At 38.3% G+C, this 18,993-nt stretch overlaps 2 protein-coding genes across 2 annotated transcripts in view; both read left to right on the forward strand.

Annotated features, from left to right (window-relative positions):
- The window catches only part of LOC146454316 (putative skeletal organic matrix protein 5), a 102,713-nt gene extending 94,688 nt beyond the window's left edge, over positions 1-8,025 (forward strand). The window contains exons 1-7 of the mRNA XM_085095631.1: positions 1,458-1,486; positions 2,425-2,535; positions 3,058-3,108; positions 3,608-3,687; positions 3,793-3,827; positions 7,207-7,333; positions 7,409-8,025. Of these exons, the coding sequence (XP_084951757.1) occupies positions 2,448-2,535; positions 3,058-3,108; positions 3,608-3,687; positions 3,793-3,827; positions 7,207-7,333; positions 7,409-7,927 (900 nt within the window). The 5' untranslated portion in view covers positions 1,458-1,486; positions 2,425-2,447 and the 3' untranslated portion in view covers positions 7,928-8,025. Of the gene's footprint in view, positions 1,487-2,424; positions 2,536-3,057; positions 3,109-3,607; positions 3,688-3,792; positions 3,828-7,206; positions 7,334-7,408 lie in introns of the transcript that reaches the window.
- Positions 8,026-10,548: 2,523 nt separating this feature from the next.
- LOC146454319 (putative skeletal organic matrix protein 5) overlaps positions 10,549-18,993 on the forward strand; it is an 8,506-nt gene continuing 61 nt past the window's right edge. The window contains exons 1-7 of the mRNA XM_085095632.1: positions 10,549-10,604; positions 14,986-15,096; positions 15,626-15,697; positions 16,367-16,455; positions 16,557-16,591; positions 17,923-18,049; positions 18,144-18,993. The exon at positions 18,144-18,993 is cut by the window's right edge and continues 61 nt beyond it. Of these exons, the coding sequence (XP_084951758.1) occupies positions 15,009-15,096; positions 15,626-15,697; positions 16,367-16,455; positions 16,557-16,591; positions 17,923-18,049; positions 18,144-18,665 (933 nt within the window). The 5' untranslated portion in view covers positions 10,549-10,604; positions 14,986-15,008 and the 3' untranslated portion in view covers positions 18,666-18,993. The remainder of the gene's footprint in view (positions 10,605-14,985; positions 15,097-15,625; positions 15,698-16,366; positions 16,456-16,556; positions 16,592-17,922; positions 18,050-18,143) is intronic.

Raw genomic sequence — 18,993 nt, forward strand, 5'->3', positions numbered from 1 at the left:
ACTTTAGGGTTGAGAGATAACTCTCCTCTTGACTGTAGGGATAATGGATAACACTCCTCTATGCTGTAGGGATATGGGATATCTCTAATAAGGCATGAATCCCCTCTAAACTGCAGAATAGGAGATAACTCTACTATCGTCATTTGGGAGCGACGTTTTGTAAAGACGGTTTAAGTTACCCATCACCAAACGGTTCATTTCGGTCAATGTCTGATCGCGAGGTATTAAATTCTAAAGAAATACTAAAGCTTTCTTTTGGGATTTATTACTTGAAGCTTGTTTAAAAATAAGTGACATGGAAAATAAATCTCTTAAGTGAAGAAATATGTCGTTGAGAGAGCGAAAGGAGGCCAGCTAGTATCTTCAGAAAGGCTGAAAGCAGTTCTTTTTTAAAATTTTGGGAAAAAAGTGATCTGTTCCTTGAAATTTTCCTCTGCGACTTAAGATTTTTGCTGGAGAATACAAACAGACCAACCTGTGTTCCTGCATGTACAAAGATATCACTTTTAAGGTCCTAAACTAACAAAACAGCTTCTCAACAAGCCCTTTATCCTACAGTTCTACAAAGCGCAAAAAATAGCTAACACCAGAGAGCTCTTACGTCTTCTTAGGGCATGCTGGAAAACCGAGCAACTGGCACTCCCAGCATTCAACCCCTTGTTTGCAGTCCAAATGCATGACAAAACTTTTGTGCTCAACCTTAAAACTATATTTCTTGTTCGTTTACGCTTGTTTACGCGGAGAACTCATCTCATTTCCAATACTCTACTTTGTTTGTCCACAAAAATCAGCGTGTTAAGTAAGTGGATTCTTTTCCCTCTTACCATTACAAGGTAGCTCAGTTTTCAATTTTATGTCTTCAAACGGTTTATTTTTTTCAGTTTTGCTCAATTACGATAAAAGATCGGAACTATATTTAGGATTTTAAGGGCGCTAAGTAACATTGATCTCCTGTTTTGTGCATAGACTTAATTACAGCTTCAAAAACACTGATACCGGTTGTTTAACAGGAGACAGTAAAGTTTTAATGAATATTTTGTCTGCTTTGTTTGTAATTGTGCAAGGGAGACTTTTAGAGTATAACGACAGCTCAATTGAGTTTGTAAGGTAATTTTGTGACTTGCTGATTGAAAGTTTTGAAAGTACTTTGTTGAATAGACGAGGATTAAATCTATTTTAGCCAAATGTTCTCTTATTAAAATGATTTCATCCTTTAAAAAAAGATGTCATTTTTTTCATTCTGTCCACGCGTAAAGGTTTTCAAAAAATATTTAAGCCAAATTAAGAAAAGTTTTACTTTAATTACCCACTACAATTATTAAAGACTTTTAATTAGGACCGTTCCTTATGTGTACCAGAGCTTTAGTTTGTCTCAGCATATTTTTTTTTGTTACTAAAATTGGAAAATAATCAATTACAAAATGTTTGTGAGATTTGATCATTTGAAGATCGGTTCACTTGCCGTACACAACTCAGAGAAATTAAGGTAAGATCTAAAATAGTGATCTGCTAGATTAATAATGTTACATTGTACCTCATGTCTAAGGTTTCTGTGATCAGCATCTTCGTCTAATAGGCCATTTCCGAGTTGCTGTGAACCTCACCATGAAAGCGAGGCTAAGTGCAAAACTTTTGATATGAAAATTAGTTTTGTTTGCATATGAATGAAAACTAATTTTCATAACAAAAACTTTGCACTTAGCCTCGCTTTCATAATGAGATTCAAAGCAACTCGGAAATGGTCTATTATCTAGTTCATACGGTGTTAATACCATTAATAAGAATTGGAGTACCGCATTTAACCTTGCTTACGCCAAGCGACAAAATAGGACTCGCATTATTTTGGGTGTAACTCAAGTCGACGATTCAAACGTCGGAATATCTAGTGGCACGTGACGCACTTATAATTAAGGGCGGTGCCTTGTAATAAGGAAGTATTTTTGCGCGGTTAATGACTATGCGGAAAAAGTGGATCTTAGCAAGTGGTACGAAATCCAAGAAGAAAATTAGGGGTAGCCACGAATCTTTTTAGAGATAATTAAGCAACAATTATTCTAAAAAGCAGTAAAATACAAAGCAATGTATTGCGTTTTTTCTTTTCCAAATGAAGCTTTATTATATCTGTATGGTTACTCTGAATTTTCTTTTTGGATACCAAAAGCACTTGCGAAGTACCGGCATTCCCTGAATAGTTTTAAACCGGGCAAAAATATCCCTGACTGAATGACTGACTGACTGACTGACTGACTGACTGACTGACTGACTGACTGACTGACTAACTGACTGACTGACTGACTGACTCACTGACTGACTGACTGACTGACTGACTGAAAAATTAATGTTAAAAAGGGCTCAGAGGTGAGGGTTGTTAGGGTTGATACAAATCTGAATTCTAATATTTGATCTGATTTGTTTTCTGTCCAGGGACTGTATTTTCACCATTTACTATGAAGACTGCGTTTGTTTTCCTGACTATTCTGATTATAAGCGCGCTTTCTGTTGAAGCGGGCAAAAAACAGAAATGCCGTTGCAAGGGTAAGTGACACCCTCATTTTTATTATTTGAAATTGAAGAAAACCACGGTTGTTGCGAAGCGTCAGGCTCATATCGAATAGAAATTTGCTGTCGATAAACAAAAGTTAAGATTGCATTGTAAAGACTACAACTGACGTGGATATTGTGCGTGTAAAGGAGTTGTATGGCCATTAGAATAAAGCAGAGATGTTGAAATCCTTTTCTCAATTGTCACTCCTGTTAGAACGTGGGATATGCAACAAAAACACCATGTAAATGTAAACGGCGCGGTGTGTGGGTTACAAAGAAGAATACTCAAAAGGCATCCTCTTTGTGGAGAAGCGGGGCTCATGAACAAGTACAATTGTTTTGACTGTTTCCCTTAAGAGCGTCTTTCGGATGCTTAAATTATATTTAGACTGACAATCGTGGAGCATTGAAAACTTTCTCTGTTTTCACGTCATGTTCTCTTCGTGTGGTGAGTATTTCAAATAGATCACACGTTTGAGTTTGGTCTTCAGGCTGTCTGTTTTATTCTCTTAGACAACAAGGCTAAAATTGCGGCCTTGGAGGAGAAATGGACACAACAGGAAGGTAATTTATCTTTAGTATTCAGGCGCAAGCTAATGTTGATTGAAAATAATTATCATGGCACGTGAAACCGTTCTTATGATACATACATACTCCTGCTATGGGTAGGGAAAAAATTAACAATTAATAGGCTATTTCCGAGTTGCTTTGAACCTCGTTTTCAAAGCGAGGCCAAGGGCAAAGTTTTTATTATAAAATTTAGTTTTCGTTCATATGCAAACAAAACTAATTTTCATATGGAAAGATTTGCACTTAGCCTCGCTTTCATAATGAGGTTCACAGCAACTCGGAAATGGCCTATTGTTTCAAATCATGTGTGTGTCAAATTGAATTCAGACTTCAAACTGGTTTATAAGACAAATATTGACTTAGCTGCATTTGAGACTCGTATATTTGTATACTTGTACTAGAATCTAATAAGGTATCTATTACCGCATGTAGACAATCTAATGCTTTGAATACCCTTTTAATATTCTTTAATCTCTCCACCGTTTGCTTTCAGCGGAAATAGAGGCGTTGAAAACGACTGTGGAAAACCTTACTGCACTGGTTAACGAAACTTGCCCATGCAAGCCCCCGAAGGTATATTGAGCTCGGTTTGATTATTTGTCCGCGCAGCTTGAATGTTTTCAATATTTGCTCTTCAAGTTTTCATTGCAGGTTTCTTTTTTGTTTCTTTTTGTTCAGGCTTCTTCTTGCCAGGAACTGTACAAGAAAGATCCGTAAGTTGACACAATTGACAATTCTTGTTATTGGAACGGGAGTACTACGCTTTCACATTTATGTTTCACCCTTATTTATCAATTCTTTTTTTCAAAACGTATTAATTGACTAACCACTAATCGCTGGCATTAAGAACTGGGTCTCTTGCCAACACATTATGTAGTTTAAAGCCATGACGAATCACACCACGTTTTACAGAAACGTTCGGTTTTCACATTGTCCATAATGACAACAAATCTAGATGGCTTTACAGTCAGTTACGAAACAATGCCGAAAATTCATATCCACACAACGGGGTTTTTTTTATGTGTGCTCGAATTTGCTATAATTTTTCAGGTATTAAACTCTGGGAAGTGAAGTAGACGAAAGACAACAATTTTTTAAACACAGTTTTAGTGTCAATTGTTGTCTTGTTTTCAATGTTAGGAACTCTTCTCCTTTATATTTAAAAGGGGTGGATTTAGGGGGGGGGGGGGGGGGGAAGGCGAGGGGGCCGCAATTTGGTTAGGTGCAATGAGAATAACATTGTAACGCGTGCGTGCTTATGTCTTAAATGTATTTCCGTAATAACGGAAATACGTAAAGCTTTGCAGCTCTGTCGCCTCATCTTGTGATTATTCTTGGTTTTCACATGACGTCATAAAAAACTGAAATTCATAACTAAACACAATTTTGGGTTTTTATATTCATCACATACAGTATAAGAAAATCTAAATTTTCATCGGCTCGCTTGTTTTCAGCAGGAGGGCATTCTTTGTTTTGAAAATAGAGCAGTTTGAATTTTAGATTTTTGCGCAGTGCGTGACAGAAGGATTGCTGCTCTAACATGTCACGTACATGAAAACATCGATTCGCCTGGTGTTTTTTTAGGTCTGATCAGCTAACATGTAATAGAGGCGTTAATGTCAATGTGTGAAAGTTCAGCAGAGAGAAGAAAGGCTTTGAAATAGCCAAGGTAAACTCCAGATGTTTTTGCTGGTTTCCGGCCGCCATGTTGGTATCTAACATTTTACTGTGAAACAGCGTTCCATTTTGGATTCAAGCATTGCGTAAAAGGTTGTTATGAAGAAAGCGAAACTAGAAAAGTCGCCTTGGGTGAAAGGTATGAAAAAACCGGGGCCAAAGAAGGTCGAAAAATCATTTGACGAAGCCAAAAAACTTCAGCTGGCGGAGAGCGACAAGGGTTCTTGGTACAACCAGTCAGATTTTCTTTCAAACCCATCCTCGTCGAAAGATATCGGGGCAAGGCGGATAAAAATAATTGCCTCGGCAGCAGAGAAATTCGACGACGAGAAATCGGATAGTGGAGAGTCGAACATCAGTTCGGAGTCCGAAATCGAAGATGCCGGCGACAATCCAGCCACTTTCGCCGTTGTTGACTGGCTGAAAATATTAAAGTAGCGAACCTCAGCGCGCAGCCTCGTGTACTGATAGCGGTGAGAAGAGCGTGTCTCGTGTCAACTTCGCTGGGGCTGCCAGTTTCATGTTCTGCGTCTATCTGCCGTTTTCTTCTTTGTTTTGGTTTCGCCGGCGGCTTTCTCGCGCCAGACTTAACTTTTCCCATAAAGAAATCGCTTTACAATATTACAGTAACACTAAATGCTTCCGCGGAGAATTTCGTTTGTTTTTTTTTAATCTACAGAACTCCCCAGCGAATGCTTCTTTGTGTTTGATTGCCCGGCGGCGTGAGCGCGTTGACAAGTATTTTAGCGAGGTGCGAAAACTCTGAAAATGTTTCAAGGCCGAAAACACGGCTTTCGTTCCCCATCTTCAAATGAATTAATAGGGTATGTAGATTTGCCAAATTTCAACGAAATTTGGCCAAAATGGTCATCAGATATTAATGCATCAAAGTGTGTCAGGCCTTTACGAAATTCAAAATATTTTTCCCGTGACGTGTTAACATCTGACGCGACTACAAAAATTTTCCATTGTCCATCTTTAGGATGGGTTTTCTCACAAACCAATAGGAATAAAGAAAAAGCCTGACACACTTTGTTAGCCTATTATCTCCTGATTGATATTGTGCAGTCTGTTTGGTTGTGCGCCTTTACGTGAGAGTGGGTACTTCAGTTAAGTACATGTCGCTAGTATTGAGTTTGCAGGCCTCTGAGCGCTTATGCATCCAACAAAATAAAAAAAAGCATTGATATTTAGCAAACTTCAATTTATCAGCTTTACAGTGATATATAGTTTTCCGTGGTTTTATCGAAATCAGCGCGCGTACGCTAGATTTCCCTGAAAGCACTCGCGAATCATGGCAGTAACCTTAAATAATAACGTAGTGATAGTTGCGTTAAGTGTTTAGAGCCGTTCAGAAAAGCGTTTTTTTCAAGTTCACCGAAGAAGCTCACGTTTTTAATTTAGCCGCGTCTTGCTTATTGTAAACAACAAAATCTTATCAAAGTTTCGCCCAGTTTTCTGATTTACCCGCCCTATTTTTCGGCTTATGTTTGCATATAATTTCAAAATGTATTGTTTCATTCAAGAATTATTGATTGGAGGCCGAAAGCTGTGTAAAAATGTTTTATTTACGCCACCACGTGATCGGCTGAAAATGGCGAGTTTGCCGGATTCTATTAAAATCTTCCCGCACTTGCGAAAATCTATATTTTTCGTACTCAATAATTGTATACTCCCTTTAAGCCATAAGAAAGTTAGAGCCTTAAGATAATTTAGGATTCCTTGTTTTCCATGATTACATGCTAATCCAAAAATGCACTGAAAATAAATCTTATACCGGCCGGCTATGAAGAATTTCTTTCCGAGCATTTCATTTTCTGTTTTGTTTTGTTGTTGTAGTTTTAACTTGAAGATAAAGCCATATAATAAATCCTTTATTGACCAAGCTTGTTCAGTCAAGATGGCTGGATATTGGCCTCGTTCTTTTTTGGCGTTTTTATGGACCGAGACGAAAAACGCAAAAAAAAGAACTTGGCCAATATCCAGCCATCTTGACCTCACGCTTGGCCAATAACGCATATGTACTGAAGTAAAACGCCAGTTGGAAAACGCTCTTAGTTCAGGTCAGATTTTTAAGCGATCTTTCTTTTTGCAGGTCAGTTAGTTAAAAAATCTTATGTCTTGCACCTGACGATATTTATTGGCCGTTTTGTCGTGTGAAAAAAAAGCAGTCTTAGGAAGCAAGCTTACAGTTCTAATTACGGATTCGAAGCAGTTACATTTAACAGTTATCATAAGCAGGAAAGTGGGACTGCAAGCAAGTCACGAACTGTTTCAATAACCTTTTACAATGCTGATTAACAAAGTGATAGAAATTATTTCAAGCAACCATGAAGTAAACGTTTGTGAAAGAGACAGTTCGGATTCGAATCTCAATTGAATAAATCCTTTTGCGCTAATTTCTTTATTTTTCAGGTCGCTGCAGAGCAAAGTGTACAAGCTGCTGATTGATTCACAAGAGATTCCTGTTTACTGTCACATGGGAAACTTTGGATGTGGAGATGGAGGGTGGACGCCGGCTATGAAGATTGATGGAAAAAAGGTACCCCTTTGTCACTTAGTTCAATCTCGGTTATTCCCCGATTTGGTGTCATTTTTAATCTACCTTTAATTTCAGCCATCCTTCCATTACGACGCAAGCCTTTGGAGCAATAAGGCTTCCTTCAACCTTGCAGGAGGGGAGAGTGGGTTTGACCAAGAAGAAACGAAGTTGCCGACCTACTGGAGCACATTCTTCTCCAAGATCTGCCTCGGTATGAAGATTGGTGAGCAGATCAACTATATTGTCATCAACAAGCAGGCCAGCTCCCTCCACTCACTGATCGCTGACGGCCAGCATCGTATCACTTCACTGGGTCGTGACACGTGGAAGAGTCTGATTGGTGCACAAGCCTCCTTGCAGCCCAAGTGTAGCAAGGAAGGGTTCAACGTTCTTAGTGGTGACATTCCCCATTCCAAAGCCAGAATCGGTATCCTTGGTAACCAGGAAGACAACTGCGACACTTGTGACTCCAGAATCGGGTTTGGTACAGGAGGGAAACACGACGACTCCAACACGTGTGGCAACAAAGCTTCACACGGAGCAGATAATGGGGACAAAAACATCAAGACCATGGGGTACATCTTGGTGCAGTGAGGGATGGAACTTGCAACAAGGTGAAGGTGACAGCCTGGAAAGCAACAAGGGTTAATTAGGGGCTTAAAACAGTGGGGATCAGGCTTGTTTAAAGCTGAGAGAAAATAAAGATTGTTTAGAATGTCAAAAAAGTTGGGTTTCTTTGGTTTTGTTGTTGTTGTTGTCCATCACATGATTTCCATCACATATCGAGTTACGGATGCACTTGCGAAGTTTTGGCATCCGGCTCAAGAAACTACGGTTGCTCTCACGTTTCTTAGTGCTCTCCAAACTTCCCGAGTGCATCCATTACATGATACACGCAGACTAAGCATGAACCAATTCTTAAGTACAGTTGTGGTCGACTTGTACCGAAGTTGAGGCATACTCAGAGCCAACTAGATCTCCTTAGCCATTGAGCTTTAGTGAGTATTCATTTACTTTCCAGACCAAAATTTGACTTGCTACATGATTGTATTCGGTTGCGGCCTTCTTCTCAAACCAAAATCAAAATTTCAATTTTGTCAACTGAAAATTTTTGACTCCGAGGAAAATAATTTTTTTTATAAACTGGAAAAGGTCGTTTTGGAAACGGCTTGAAGGACGTCTCGGCTACTCCGCACTTCCCTTGCGTTCCATTCTGAACGTTTCAGTTCAACATTCGTTTGAATTCAGCTGAATAGACGAAAATTGAAAAACGTTCCTCAGTCGTCTAGACTAAGTAAAGCCAGTGTTGTCCATTTGAACGAGATGACAACTTAAATTGAAGAAATACAGCCTGCGCAATCCTGTTTCTAGAATTAACCATTTCTGGCAGTCACATCACTGTCGATCTTCCATTTATACATTTCAAGGGCTGAAAAATCGTTAGGGGGTATCCTTTCCTGACCTACGTTTTTCCTCACGTCTTTCCTCAGCTGCTTTGTAGCTCTTTTGTTGTATAGATTAACTACGAACACAGACGAGCTTTTCATATCTGGCTCATTTTTTCTTAATTTTACGCCGACTGAGGAAAGTTTTTCAATTTTCGTCTATTCAGCTGAATTCAAACGAATGTTGAACTGAAACGTTCAGAATGGAACGCAAGGGAAGTGCAGAGTAGCCGAGACGTCCTTCAAGCCGTTTCCAAAAAGACCTTTACCAGTTTATAAAAAAAATTATTTTCCTCGGAGTCAAAAATTTTCAGTTGACAAAATTGAAATTTTGATTTTGGTTTGAGAAGAAGGCCGCAACCGAATACAATCATGTAGCAAGTCAAATTTTGGCCTGGAAAGTAACTGATTACTCACAAAATTTGTAATACTTCAGTTCGTTCATAAACAAAAATGAGTACAACCCTCACTTGCTAAGTTTTCAAATTTTAAAAATTGCAAAAGGTTTGGTTTTCAGTTTTCTTCAACAGTACGATAAAGATCGCTGCTATATTTAGGATTTTAAGGGCGCTAAACAACACTGATCTCATGATTTGTGCATAACTGAATTACAGCTTCAAAACTGATACCGGGTGTTCAACAGGAAACAGTAAAGGTTTAGTGAATATTTTGTCCGCCTTGGGAGTTTGTAATTGTGGAAGTGAGATTCTCAGTTGGCCGTCTCTAAGAGTATAACAACAGCTTAATTGAATTTGTAAGGTAATGTTGTGACTTGCTGTCTGAAAGACCTTGGTTGAATAGACGAGGATTAAATCTATCTCAGCCAAATGTTCTCTTATTAAAATGATTTCTTCTTAAAAAAAAAAAAAAAAAAAAAAAAAAAAACGTCGTCTTCTTCTTTCTGTCCACGCGGAAAGGTTTTCAGGAAATATCTAAGCCAAACTGAGAAAAGTTCTGCTTTTAAATTACCCACTACAATTATTGTAGATTTTAATTAGAACCGTTCCTTATGTGTCCATAGCTTTAATTTGTCTCAGCAAAAATGTTTTTGTTATTAAAATTGAAAAATAATCAATTACAAAATGTTTGTGAGATTTGATCATTTGAGGATTGGTTCCCTTGCCGTACACAACTCAGAGAAATTAATGTAAGAACTAAGACAGTGATCTGCTAGATTAATAATGTTACATTGTACCTCATGTCTAAGGTTTCTGTGATCAGCATCTTCGTATAAGTATCTAGTTCATACAGTGTCAATACCATTAATTAGAATTGCAGTGCGGGATTTAACGTTGCTCACGCCAAGCGACAAAATAGGACTCGCATTATTTCGGTGTTACTCGAGTCGTCGATCTCGCATTACGGGTCGTCCACAGCAAGCATCACGCCGATTCAAACGCCTTCTAATAAGGAAGTATTTTTGCGCGGTTCATGACTATGCAAAAAAGTAGATCTGAGCAAGTGCTATGAAATCCAAAAAGAGTGATGATCCGGCATTATCGCGATTCTCTATTATTGTGTAAGTGTCTATGGTATTTGTCTTGACCCAGCAAAAAATTTTTAACTAGTTTTTGAGGTTTGGCTGCGAGCACTCCGAAATTACGTATTGGTTCCCTATTCGTTATTTTGAGTAATGAATTATTGTCATTATTCAGTCATTTTCTTGGTCGTAGTGTTGTTTAGACAAGAATGATTAAGCCGCAGGAGATCTGGTAGTTTAATTACCAACAATTTAACCAAGGGATTCTCTTTAGGCAAAGCGTAGATACCCAAGACGTGTTCATCTGAGGATCGTTTTCTATTCAGAAAACAATTGGAAATTTGAGGTAAGTTCTGATACACAGAAGATCTGCTGGATCTAATGCTTTTTCTTTTTCGCTCACATGACTTATCGTTTCTGGTAGCTTCGTATTTCTGGTTCATGCTCCAAGTTTAATTAGTTATTAAACGTGCGGCGTCCATCATTCGGCTTGCTCACGCTAAGCAATAGAATACAACGCAACCTAAACGCACTGGTCACAGTATTTCTGACATTGAAGTGCGGGGTATACTTTTATGCAATGGGACAAACATCAAACTTAGGCAGCGTGAAATGAATATCATTTTTAACTGGAAACTGTTCAGCTGAAAGGTCTCAAACTTAATTTAAGCTTCATTTGAACTATTACATTTACAGTTTAGTTCCACACTAAAGAAGGGTTTGTATACCCGAACTGTCTGTGGTATTTTTTTAAGCATTTCTGACACTTTTCAATATTTATTATCAATACAACCTAAATTGCTGCGGCGTTAACCTTTTCCGAACTTTGTACTTGCTTTGTGGACGTCCGTTAACAACCTCAAGACAAACCGGTTGAATTATATTCAACCGGTTATTGTCACTAATTAAAGTGGTGTACAACTTATAAAACAAAACTAAAAAGTGGCACATGGAAACAGCTCTCCAAAAGTACTTATTATTTTTGAACATTTGGCCGTGAGGTGTTTGCAAACAAATAATTGGTCCATGTTTTTGCCAAAATATGCGATCGCGTACGTGGAACTGATCCAGATCTAGGAAAGCGAGGGCACCGTGTAATGTCAATCGGTTTGTTATAGACAAATAGAAATGTCTCTAAACGGATGCGGGTAAGAGAACACAAAAACTATACTGACATTCAATTATAATAACACATGCAACTAAATTTTCGAACACTTTTCCCTATATAACTATCCGCATAATCGGAGTTACAAACTGGGCAAAATAATTTGGTGGATAAAGGATGACTAGAGAAATTATTTTAACAAGAGTAGATAACCCAATTTGCGAAACCAGTCAGTAGTTTTAGGGATATTTACAACCTTAATGTTTGAGGTGTTCTAGCGATAAAGGACCACTGTCCGCTAAACTATAGAATTTAACTTTATGGTTGAAAGATAACTCTAACTATAGGCAAAAAGGATAACACTTTTCTAAACTGTAGAATATATATAAGATTACTCTACTCTCGTAACTCTAAGGAGCGATGTTTTTGTGAAAGACCGATTTACTCATCAGCAAACGGTTCATTTGGGTCAATATCTGTTTGGAATGCATCGATTGCCTGATAAAGTCGGATTAAATTCTGAAGAAATACTAGCGTTTTCTTTGGTGTTTTATTACCTGAAGCTTGTTTAAAATAAGTTACGTGGAAAATTAATCCCTTTTGTTTTTGAAGTGAAGAAATATGTCGTCAAGCTTAAGAGAACAAAAGGAGGCCCATTAGTACCTTCAGAAAAGCTGAAAGGAGTTCCTTTTTAAAATGTGGGAAAAAAGTCACCTGTTCCTTGAAATTTTCCGCTGACTTAAGATTTCTGCTAGAGAATACAAACAGATCAACCCGTGTTACTGAGTGTACACGCATATCGCTTTTAAGATCCTAAAGCGATCTTGGGAAAAAGAAGAAGACTGCTGAAAGTACTTTCTGAAATATTCTCGTTGGGTATCCGCATCTTGCGCAACTCGGGTTACTTTTTGAATGTTGTGGTTGACTTGCAAGTTGAGGCATACTCGATCAGAGGAAGAACTATATCTGCCTAGCCATTGAGCTTTTGTGAGTATTCGATTACTTTCCAGACCAAAATTTGACTTGCTACATGTTTTCGGTTTCGGCCTTCCTCTCAAACCAAAACCCAAACTTCAATTTGGTCAACTGGAAATTTTTGACTCCGAGGCAAATATATATATTTTTTATAAACAAAGATCTTTTTGGAACCGGCTTGAAATACGTCCCGACTACTCAGTACTTCCCTTGCGTTCCATTCTGAACATTTCAGTTCAAGATTCGTTTGAATTCAGCTGAATAGACGAAAATTGAAAAAACCTTACTACTCAGTCGTCTAGCCAAAGTTGTGCCAGTGTTGTCTATTCGGACAAGATTTCAACCTAACTTGAAGAAACACAGCCTGTGTAATCCTGTTTCCTGAGAATTAACCATTAAAACAATTCTTGGCCGTCACGTCATTGTCGATAAGAGATAAAAAATAGTATCCTTTCCTTACCTACAATTTTTCTTACGTCCTTCCTCAAGTGATTTGTAGCTCTTTTTTGTATAAATTAACTAGAAAACAGAGCAGCTTTTTATATATGGCTCATTTTTTCTTAATTTAATTTTCATTGCAATCTTATTCATAATCGGTTCATAACGAAAAAAACAAAAAGCTTTTCAACAAACCATTTATCCCACAATTCTATAAAGCGGAAACTTGCTAACACTGACCGGAGAGCTCTAATTAAGGCATGATGGAGAACAGAGCAACTAGCATTCCCAGTATTCAACCCCTTGGCTGTTTGCAGTTCAAATCGGCAATGACAACATTTTTGTGCTTTACTATAAATCTATTCCTTGTTCATTTACGTTCGTTTACCGATCGTTTACGCGAGGGGCTTATCTCATTTGTAATACGTCAGTTCGTTCATCCACAAAAGTCAATACAAACCTCGCTTGCTAAGTCTTCAAATTTTGAAAATTACCAACGGTTTTATTTTTTTTAGTTTTCCTCAATTACGATAAAGATCAGGGCTTTGTTTAGAATTTTCAGGGTGCTAAACAACACTGATCTCTTGATTTTTGCATAAACTGAATAACAGGAAATAATAAAGTTTTAATGGATATTTTGTCCGCCTGGGGAGTTTGTAATTGTGGAAGGTAGACTCTCAGTTGGCCGTCTCTAAGAGTATAACAGCAGCTTAATTGAATTTGTAAGGTAATGTCGAACATCGTTGAACAGACGAGGATTAAATCTATTTCAGCCAAATGTTCTCTTACTAAAATGATTTCTTCTTTTAAAAAAGATGTCGTCTTCTTTTTTCTGTCCGCGCGGAAAGGTTTTCAGGAAATATTTCAGTAAAATTAGTTCTGCTTTTATTACCAACTACAATTATTGTGATTTTAATTACCACCGTGCCTCATGTGTCCATAGCTTTAATTTGTCTCAGGAAAAAATGTTTTTGTTATTAAAATTGAAAAAAATAATCAATTACAAAATGTTTGTGATATTTGATCATTTGATGATCGGTTCCCTTGCCGTACACAACTCAGAGAAATTAAGGTAAGATCTAAAATAGTGGTCTGCTAGATTAATAATGTTACATTGTACCTTGTGTCTAAGGTTTCTGTGATCAGCATCTTCGTATAATTATCCAGTTCATACAGTGTCAACACCATTAATTAGAATCGTAGTACCACATTTAACTTTGCTCATACCAAGCGACAAAATAGGACTCGCATTGTTTCGGTGTAACTCAGTCAAGTCAAGTCGTCGATCTTGCATTACGGGTCATCCACACCAAGCATCACGCCGATTCAAACGTCGAAATATCTAGCGGCGCGCGACGCACTTAAGGGGGATGCCTTTTAATAAGGAAGTATTTTTGTGCAGTTTATGACTATGTGGGAAAAGTAGATCTTAGCAAGTGCTATGAAATCCAAAAGAAAATTGGGGGAACGATTATTCTAAAAAGTAGTAAAATACGAACAAAGTATGGCGTTTTTCTTTTTAACTGATGCTTTGTTATCTCTGAAAAATGCATGGTTACTCCCAATTTTCTTTTCAGATACCAAACGCACTTGCGATGTTCTGCTTTCCCTAAATAGGTTTAAAATCGCGCAAAAATATCCCTGTATTAATTAGTAGCCACCACCCATAGGAAATCCGAGTATTAAACTAGATGCACGGAACGTATGCCAAGTAGCAATAGTAGATTCCCACGTAGACATTCTTTGGCTCGTCACGTCACCCACTCCTCCTGCAGGGATAAGGGATACTCCTTCTCTAAACTGTACGAATAAGGAATAACTCCCCTTTAAACTGTAGGGACTAGGGACTGACTGTCTGATTGACTGACTGACTGACAGACAGACAGACTGACTGCCTGACTGACTGACTGACTGACTGACTGACTGACTGACTGACTGAATGAATGAATGAATGAATGAATGAATCAATGAATGAATGAATGAATGAATGAATGAATGATGAATGAATGAATGAATGAATGAATGAATGAATGAATGAATGAATGAATGAATGAATGAATGAATGAATGAATGAATGAATGAATGAATGAATGAATGAATGACTGACTGACTGATAAAGTAATGTTAAAATGACTCAGAGGTGAAGGTTGTTAGGGTTGATTCAAATCTGAATTCTAATATTTGATCTGATGACTGTTTTTTTGTCCAGGTGCTGTGATTTCATCATTTACTATGAAGACTGCGTTTGTTTTCCTGACTCTTCTGATTATAAGTGCGCTTTCAGTTGAAGCGGGTAAAAAAAAGAAATGCCGTTGCAGCGGTAAGTGATACCCTCATTTTTATCATTTAAAATTGAAGAAAATTCCGGTTGTTGCAAAGCGTCAGGCTCATATCGAATAGAAATTTGCTGTCGATAAACAAAAGTTAAGATTTTATTGGAAAGACTCAACTAGCATGGATATTGCGCGTGTAAAGGAGTTGTATGGCCATTAGAATAGCACAGAGATGTTGAAACCCTTGTCCCTTCTCTTCTCACTCCTGTTAGAGCGTATGGTATGCAACCAAAATACCATCTTAATGTAAAAGGGCGCGGGGTGTGGGGTACAAAAAGAAATCCTCACAAGTCATCTTCTTTGCGGGGAAGCGGAACTCATCAACAAGTAAAACAATTTTGACTTTTTCTCTAAGAGCGTCTTTCGGATGCTCAAATTATTACATTTAGACTAACAATTGTGGAGCATGGAAACTTTCCCTATTTTTACGTCATGTTCTCTTCTTGTAATAAGTATTTCAAATAGATCACGGGTTTGAGTTTGGTCTTCAGGCTGTTTTTCCTTTTATTCTCGTAGACAACAAGGCTAAAATTGCAACTTTGGAAGAAGAAATGTCTGATCAGAAGAAGAAATATATACAACAGGAGGGTAATTTATTCTTTGGTATTCACGCAAGCGCAAGCTAAATGTTGATTGAAAATAATATCTTGGCTCATGAAACCTTTCTTATGATACATTCTCTTGCTATGGGTGGGGAAAAATTAACAATTAATTGTTTCAAATCACATGCGTGTGTCAAATTGAATTCAAACTACCTCTTTTACTTTCTCGGAAATCAATGCGGAGACGGCAGAGAAATTGTCTGAAGAGGAGGGTAATTTATTTTCCGACGAACATAATTTATGAAAAGGAGGAAATATATTTCCAACAAAACTGGTTTATAAGACAAATATTGACATAGCTGCACTTGAGACTGGTATATTTGCATAATCGTACTAGAATCTAAAAAGGTATGAAAACTTTAAAAACTGAAAAAGCCGTGAACGAAGATCCTGCTTGCTTGTACGTTGGATCTCACAGGAGATCTAATCAGCCAAACTTGAAAAATAGACGATGAGAAGAGATGTAACATCTAAACCTGAAAGAAGGCTGGTTTTGCCAGCCGAAATATTGTTTTAAAATATATTACGTTGTGTCAGCTTTGCAGTAGTCTTTGGACTTCTCATCGTCTAAAAAGGTATCTATTACCGCATGTAGACAATCTAATGCTTTGAATGCCCTTTAACATGCTTTAATCTCTCCACCGTTTGCTTTCAGCGGAAATAGAGGCGTTGAAAACGACTGTGGAAAACCTTACTGCACTGGTTAACGAAACTTGCCCATGCAAGCCACCGATACCCCCGAAGGTATACTGAGCTCGGTTTGATTATTTGTCCGCAGCTTGAGTTTTTTCAATCTTTGCTTTTCAAGTTTTCAATGCATGTTTTTTTTGTTTCTTTCCGTTCAGGCCTCTTCTTGTCAGGAACTAAAGGGAAGAGATCCGTGAGTTGACACAATTGTTAGTTCTTGTTATTGAAAATAAGTAACAATTGAAGGCGTGCATGTCGCTTCTTCGTTTTTCCATCCTAACGGATCGGACCTACCATGCTACCTTTTATTAAAATAATAACAATTGATAACCACTTATTGCCGGCCTTAAAATCTCTTAAAACAAGGTCTCCTACGAACAAGTTTTGTAATTTTTTGCAATTAGTTGTATATATAGATTATTTATTTATCATTTATTTAGCTTTGTCCAATATGGACAGGGGTACCGCAACAGCTAAGGCCAATTACTGCGGACCCGAGATATACGGAATATACGCACAAAGACTAGACCACAACACTACGTCCCCTACTCTTTGCAAACAGTGAGTGGGTTCTTTAACGTCCCCCCCCCAAAAAAAAATAAACAAATAAGGTTTTTGAGACGGGGCCTACGGTTTATCGTCCTTATCCGAGAAGACTAGAAAGTTTAACCATTTGCAGATGTCAGAACAAAGGCAGCACTTTCTCCTCAGTTATTTAAAGACCCTGAGTGGTGGTCCGGCCGGGGTTTGAACCCGCGACCTCCCGCACGGTAGTCCGGCACTCTACCAACTGAGCTAACCGGTCGGCATGTAGAGTGTATGAGTATCTTAATATTTAAAACTTTATTTGTAAATAATTGCGTAATTCATCCTTTTGGCTGCGAGGTATTCTAATAAATTATCTGTCATCAATCAATAATACAGTTGGGTCCTGTTGGATTACATCTTCTTTTTTTTTTATTTTAGAAACGTTCGGTTTTCAGGCCTTTAATTGTCCATTAAATTACAACGACTCTAGATCGCTCCACAGTCGGGTACGAAACAATACCGAAAATCATATCCATATCCACCTAACGGTAGCGTTTTTTATGAGTTCTCTAATTTGCTACCATTCCTTGTGCATGAAACAATTCCTCGGTGAGGTCCAATATAAGAAAGACAACAGTTTGTTAAAGACAGTTGAGTGTCAATTGTTGCCCTGCTTTCAATAATAGCAACTCTTCTCCTTTTTCTCAGTTTGTAGTAGTTTGTTAAGAAAAGTTTAAGACTGAGCGACAGATTAAACCAATACTAAAATAACTAATCCGTTCAAGCACATAAATTGTTGTAAATATCCGATTGAAGTTCCAACCATAACTCGACTTTGCTACAAGAATCCGACGCCAATCTACGGAATAAGCTAATTGGGTTTGGTTAAGAGAGGATGAGCTCATTCTCTCTCGGTTTGGCTTACAGAGCAATAACAGAGCACACTGAAGCACAAAGCCAGTTGAAAACAGAATTCAAGTCAGATTTTTTTTGCAGGCTCGCTGTGAGTGGTGCGTACACACTGTTGGTTAATTCACAAGAGATTCTTGTTTACTGCCACATGGGAATCAAAGGATGCGGAGATGGAGGGTGGACGACGGTCATGAAGATTGATGGCAAAAAGGTACACCTCTCGCTATTATGCCCCCTCCCCTCCCCCTCGAAACTCGGCTTTTTGGCAATAAAAGATAATTTCTTTTCTCTTTCCTTAATTGCAGAGGACCTTCCACTACGATTCAGACTACTGGGGTAACAAAGTATCCTACAGTGATGTAGGAGGGGAGACCGGATTTGATGAAAAAGAAACCAAATTGCCAACCTACTGGAGCACGCCCTTCTCCAAGATCTGCCTCGGTATGAAAGTCAATGGGAAAGACAGGTTTATTGCGATAAACAAGCAGTCCAGTTCGTTGTATTCACTGATCGCTGACGGGCAACACCGCGCCACCTCACCGAGTCGCGACATGTGGAAGGGTTTGATCGGTGAACAAGCCTCGATGCAGGTCAACTGTAATCGACAAGGGTTTAATGCTAAAGTTGAAAGTAATCCTGGTGGTCCAAGAGCAAGAATCGGATACGTTGCTAACAACGAAAACAACTGCGATACCTGTGACTCCAGAATCGGTTTTGGTACTGGAGGAGCCCATGACGACTCCAACACGTGTGGAAACGAGGCTAAATATGGAGGAGATAATGGAGACAAGCACATCAAAGCCATGGGGTACATCCTGGTGCAGTGAACGCTAAAGCTCTCAGCAAAAGCTGAAGATACCACCAAGTGTTAATTAGTGTAATTAATTGGTTTAGGGATTGGGACTAGTAAGGGCTTTGTAAGACAGAGATGAAATAAACACTTGCGTACAAGGTCAAAACGGTTTCGTTTCTTTTATGGTTTTTGTCGTTGTCGCATGCTGGAGTGAGATGCCACCTAAAGTCCTAATAGAGTACCCAAGCTAAAAGCGGAGTAAAATTCTCAAATATCATTTGAAGTAGAAGGATTCAAACCTTAATAACAACATAGGAATGGTAGTTAACTTGGTAACTGTCATCGCCATGGTCGGCCTTTAG

This window comes from Pavona decussata, unplaced genomic scaffold (genome assembly GCF_977016875.1).
Source record: "Pavona decussata unplaced genomic scaffold, jaPavDecu1.1 SCAFFOLD_303, whole genome shotgun sequence".
NCBI lineage: Eukaryota > Metazoa > Cnidaria > Anthozoa > Scleractinia > Agariciidae > Pavona > Pavona decussata.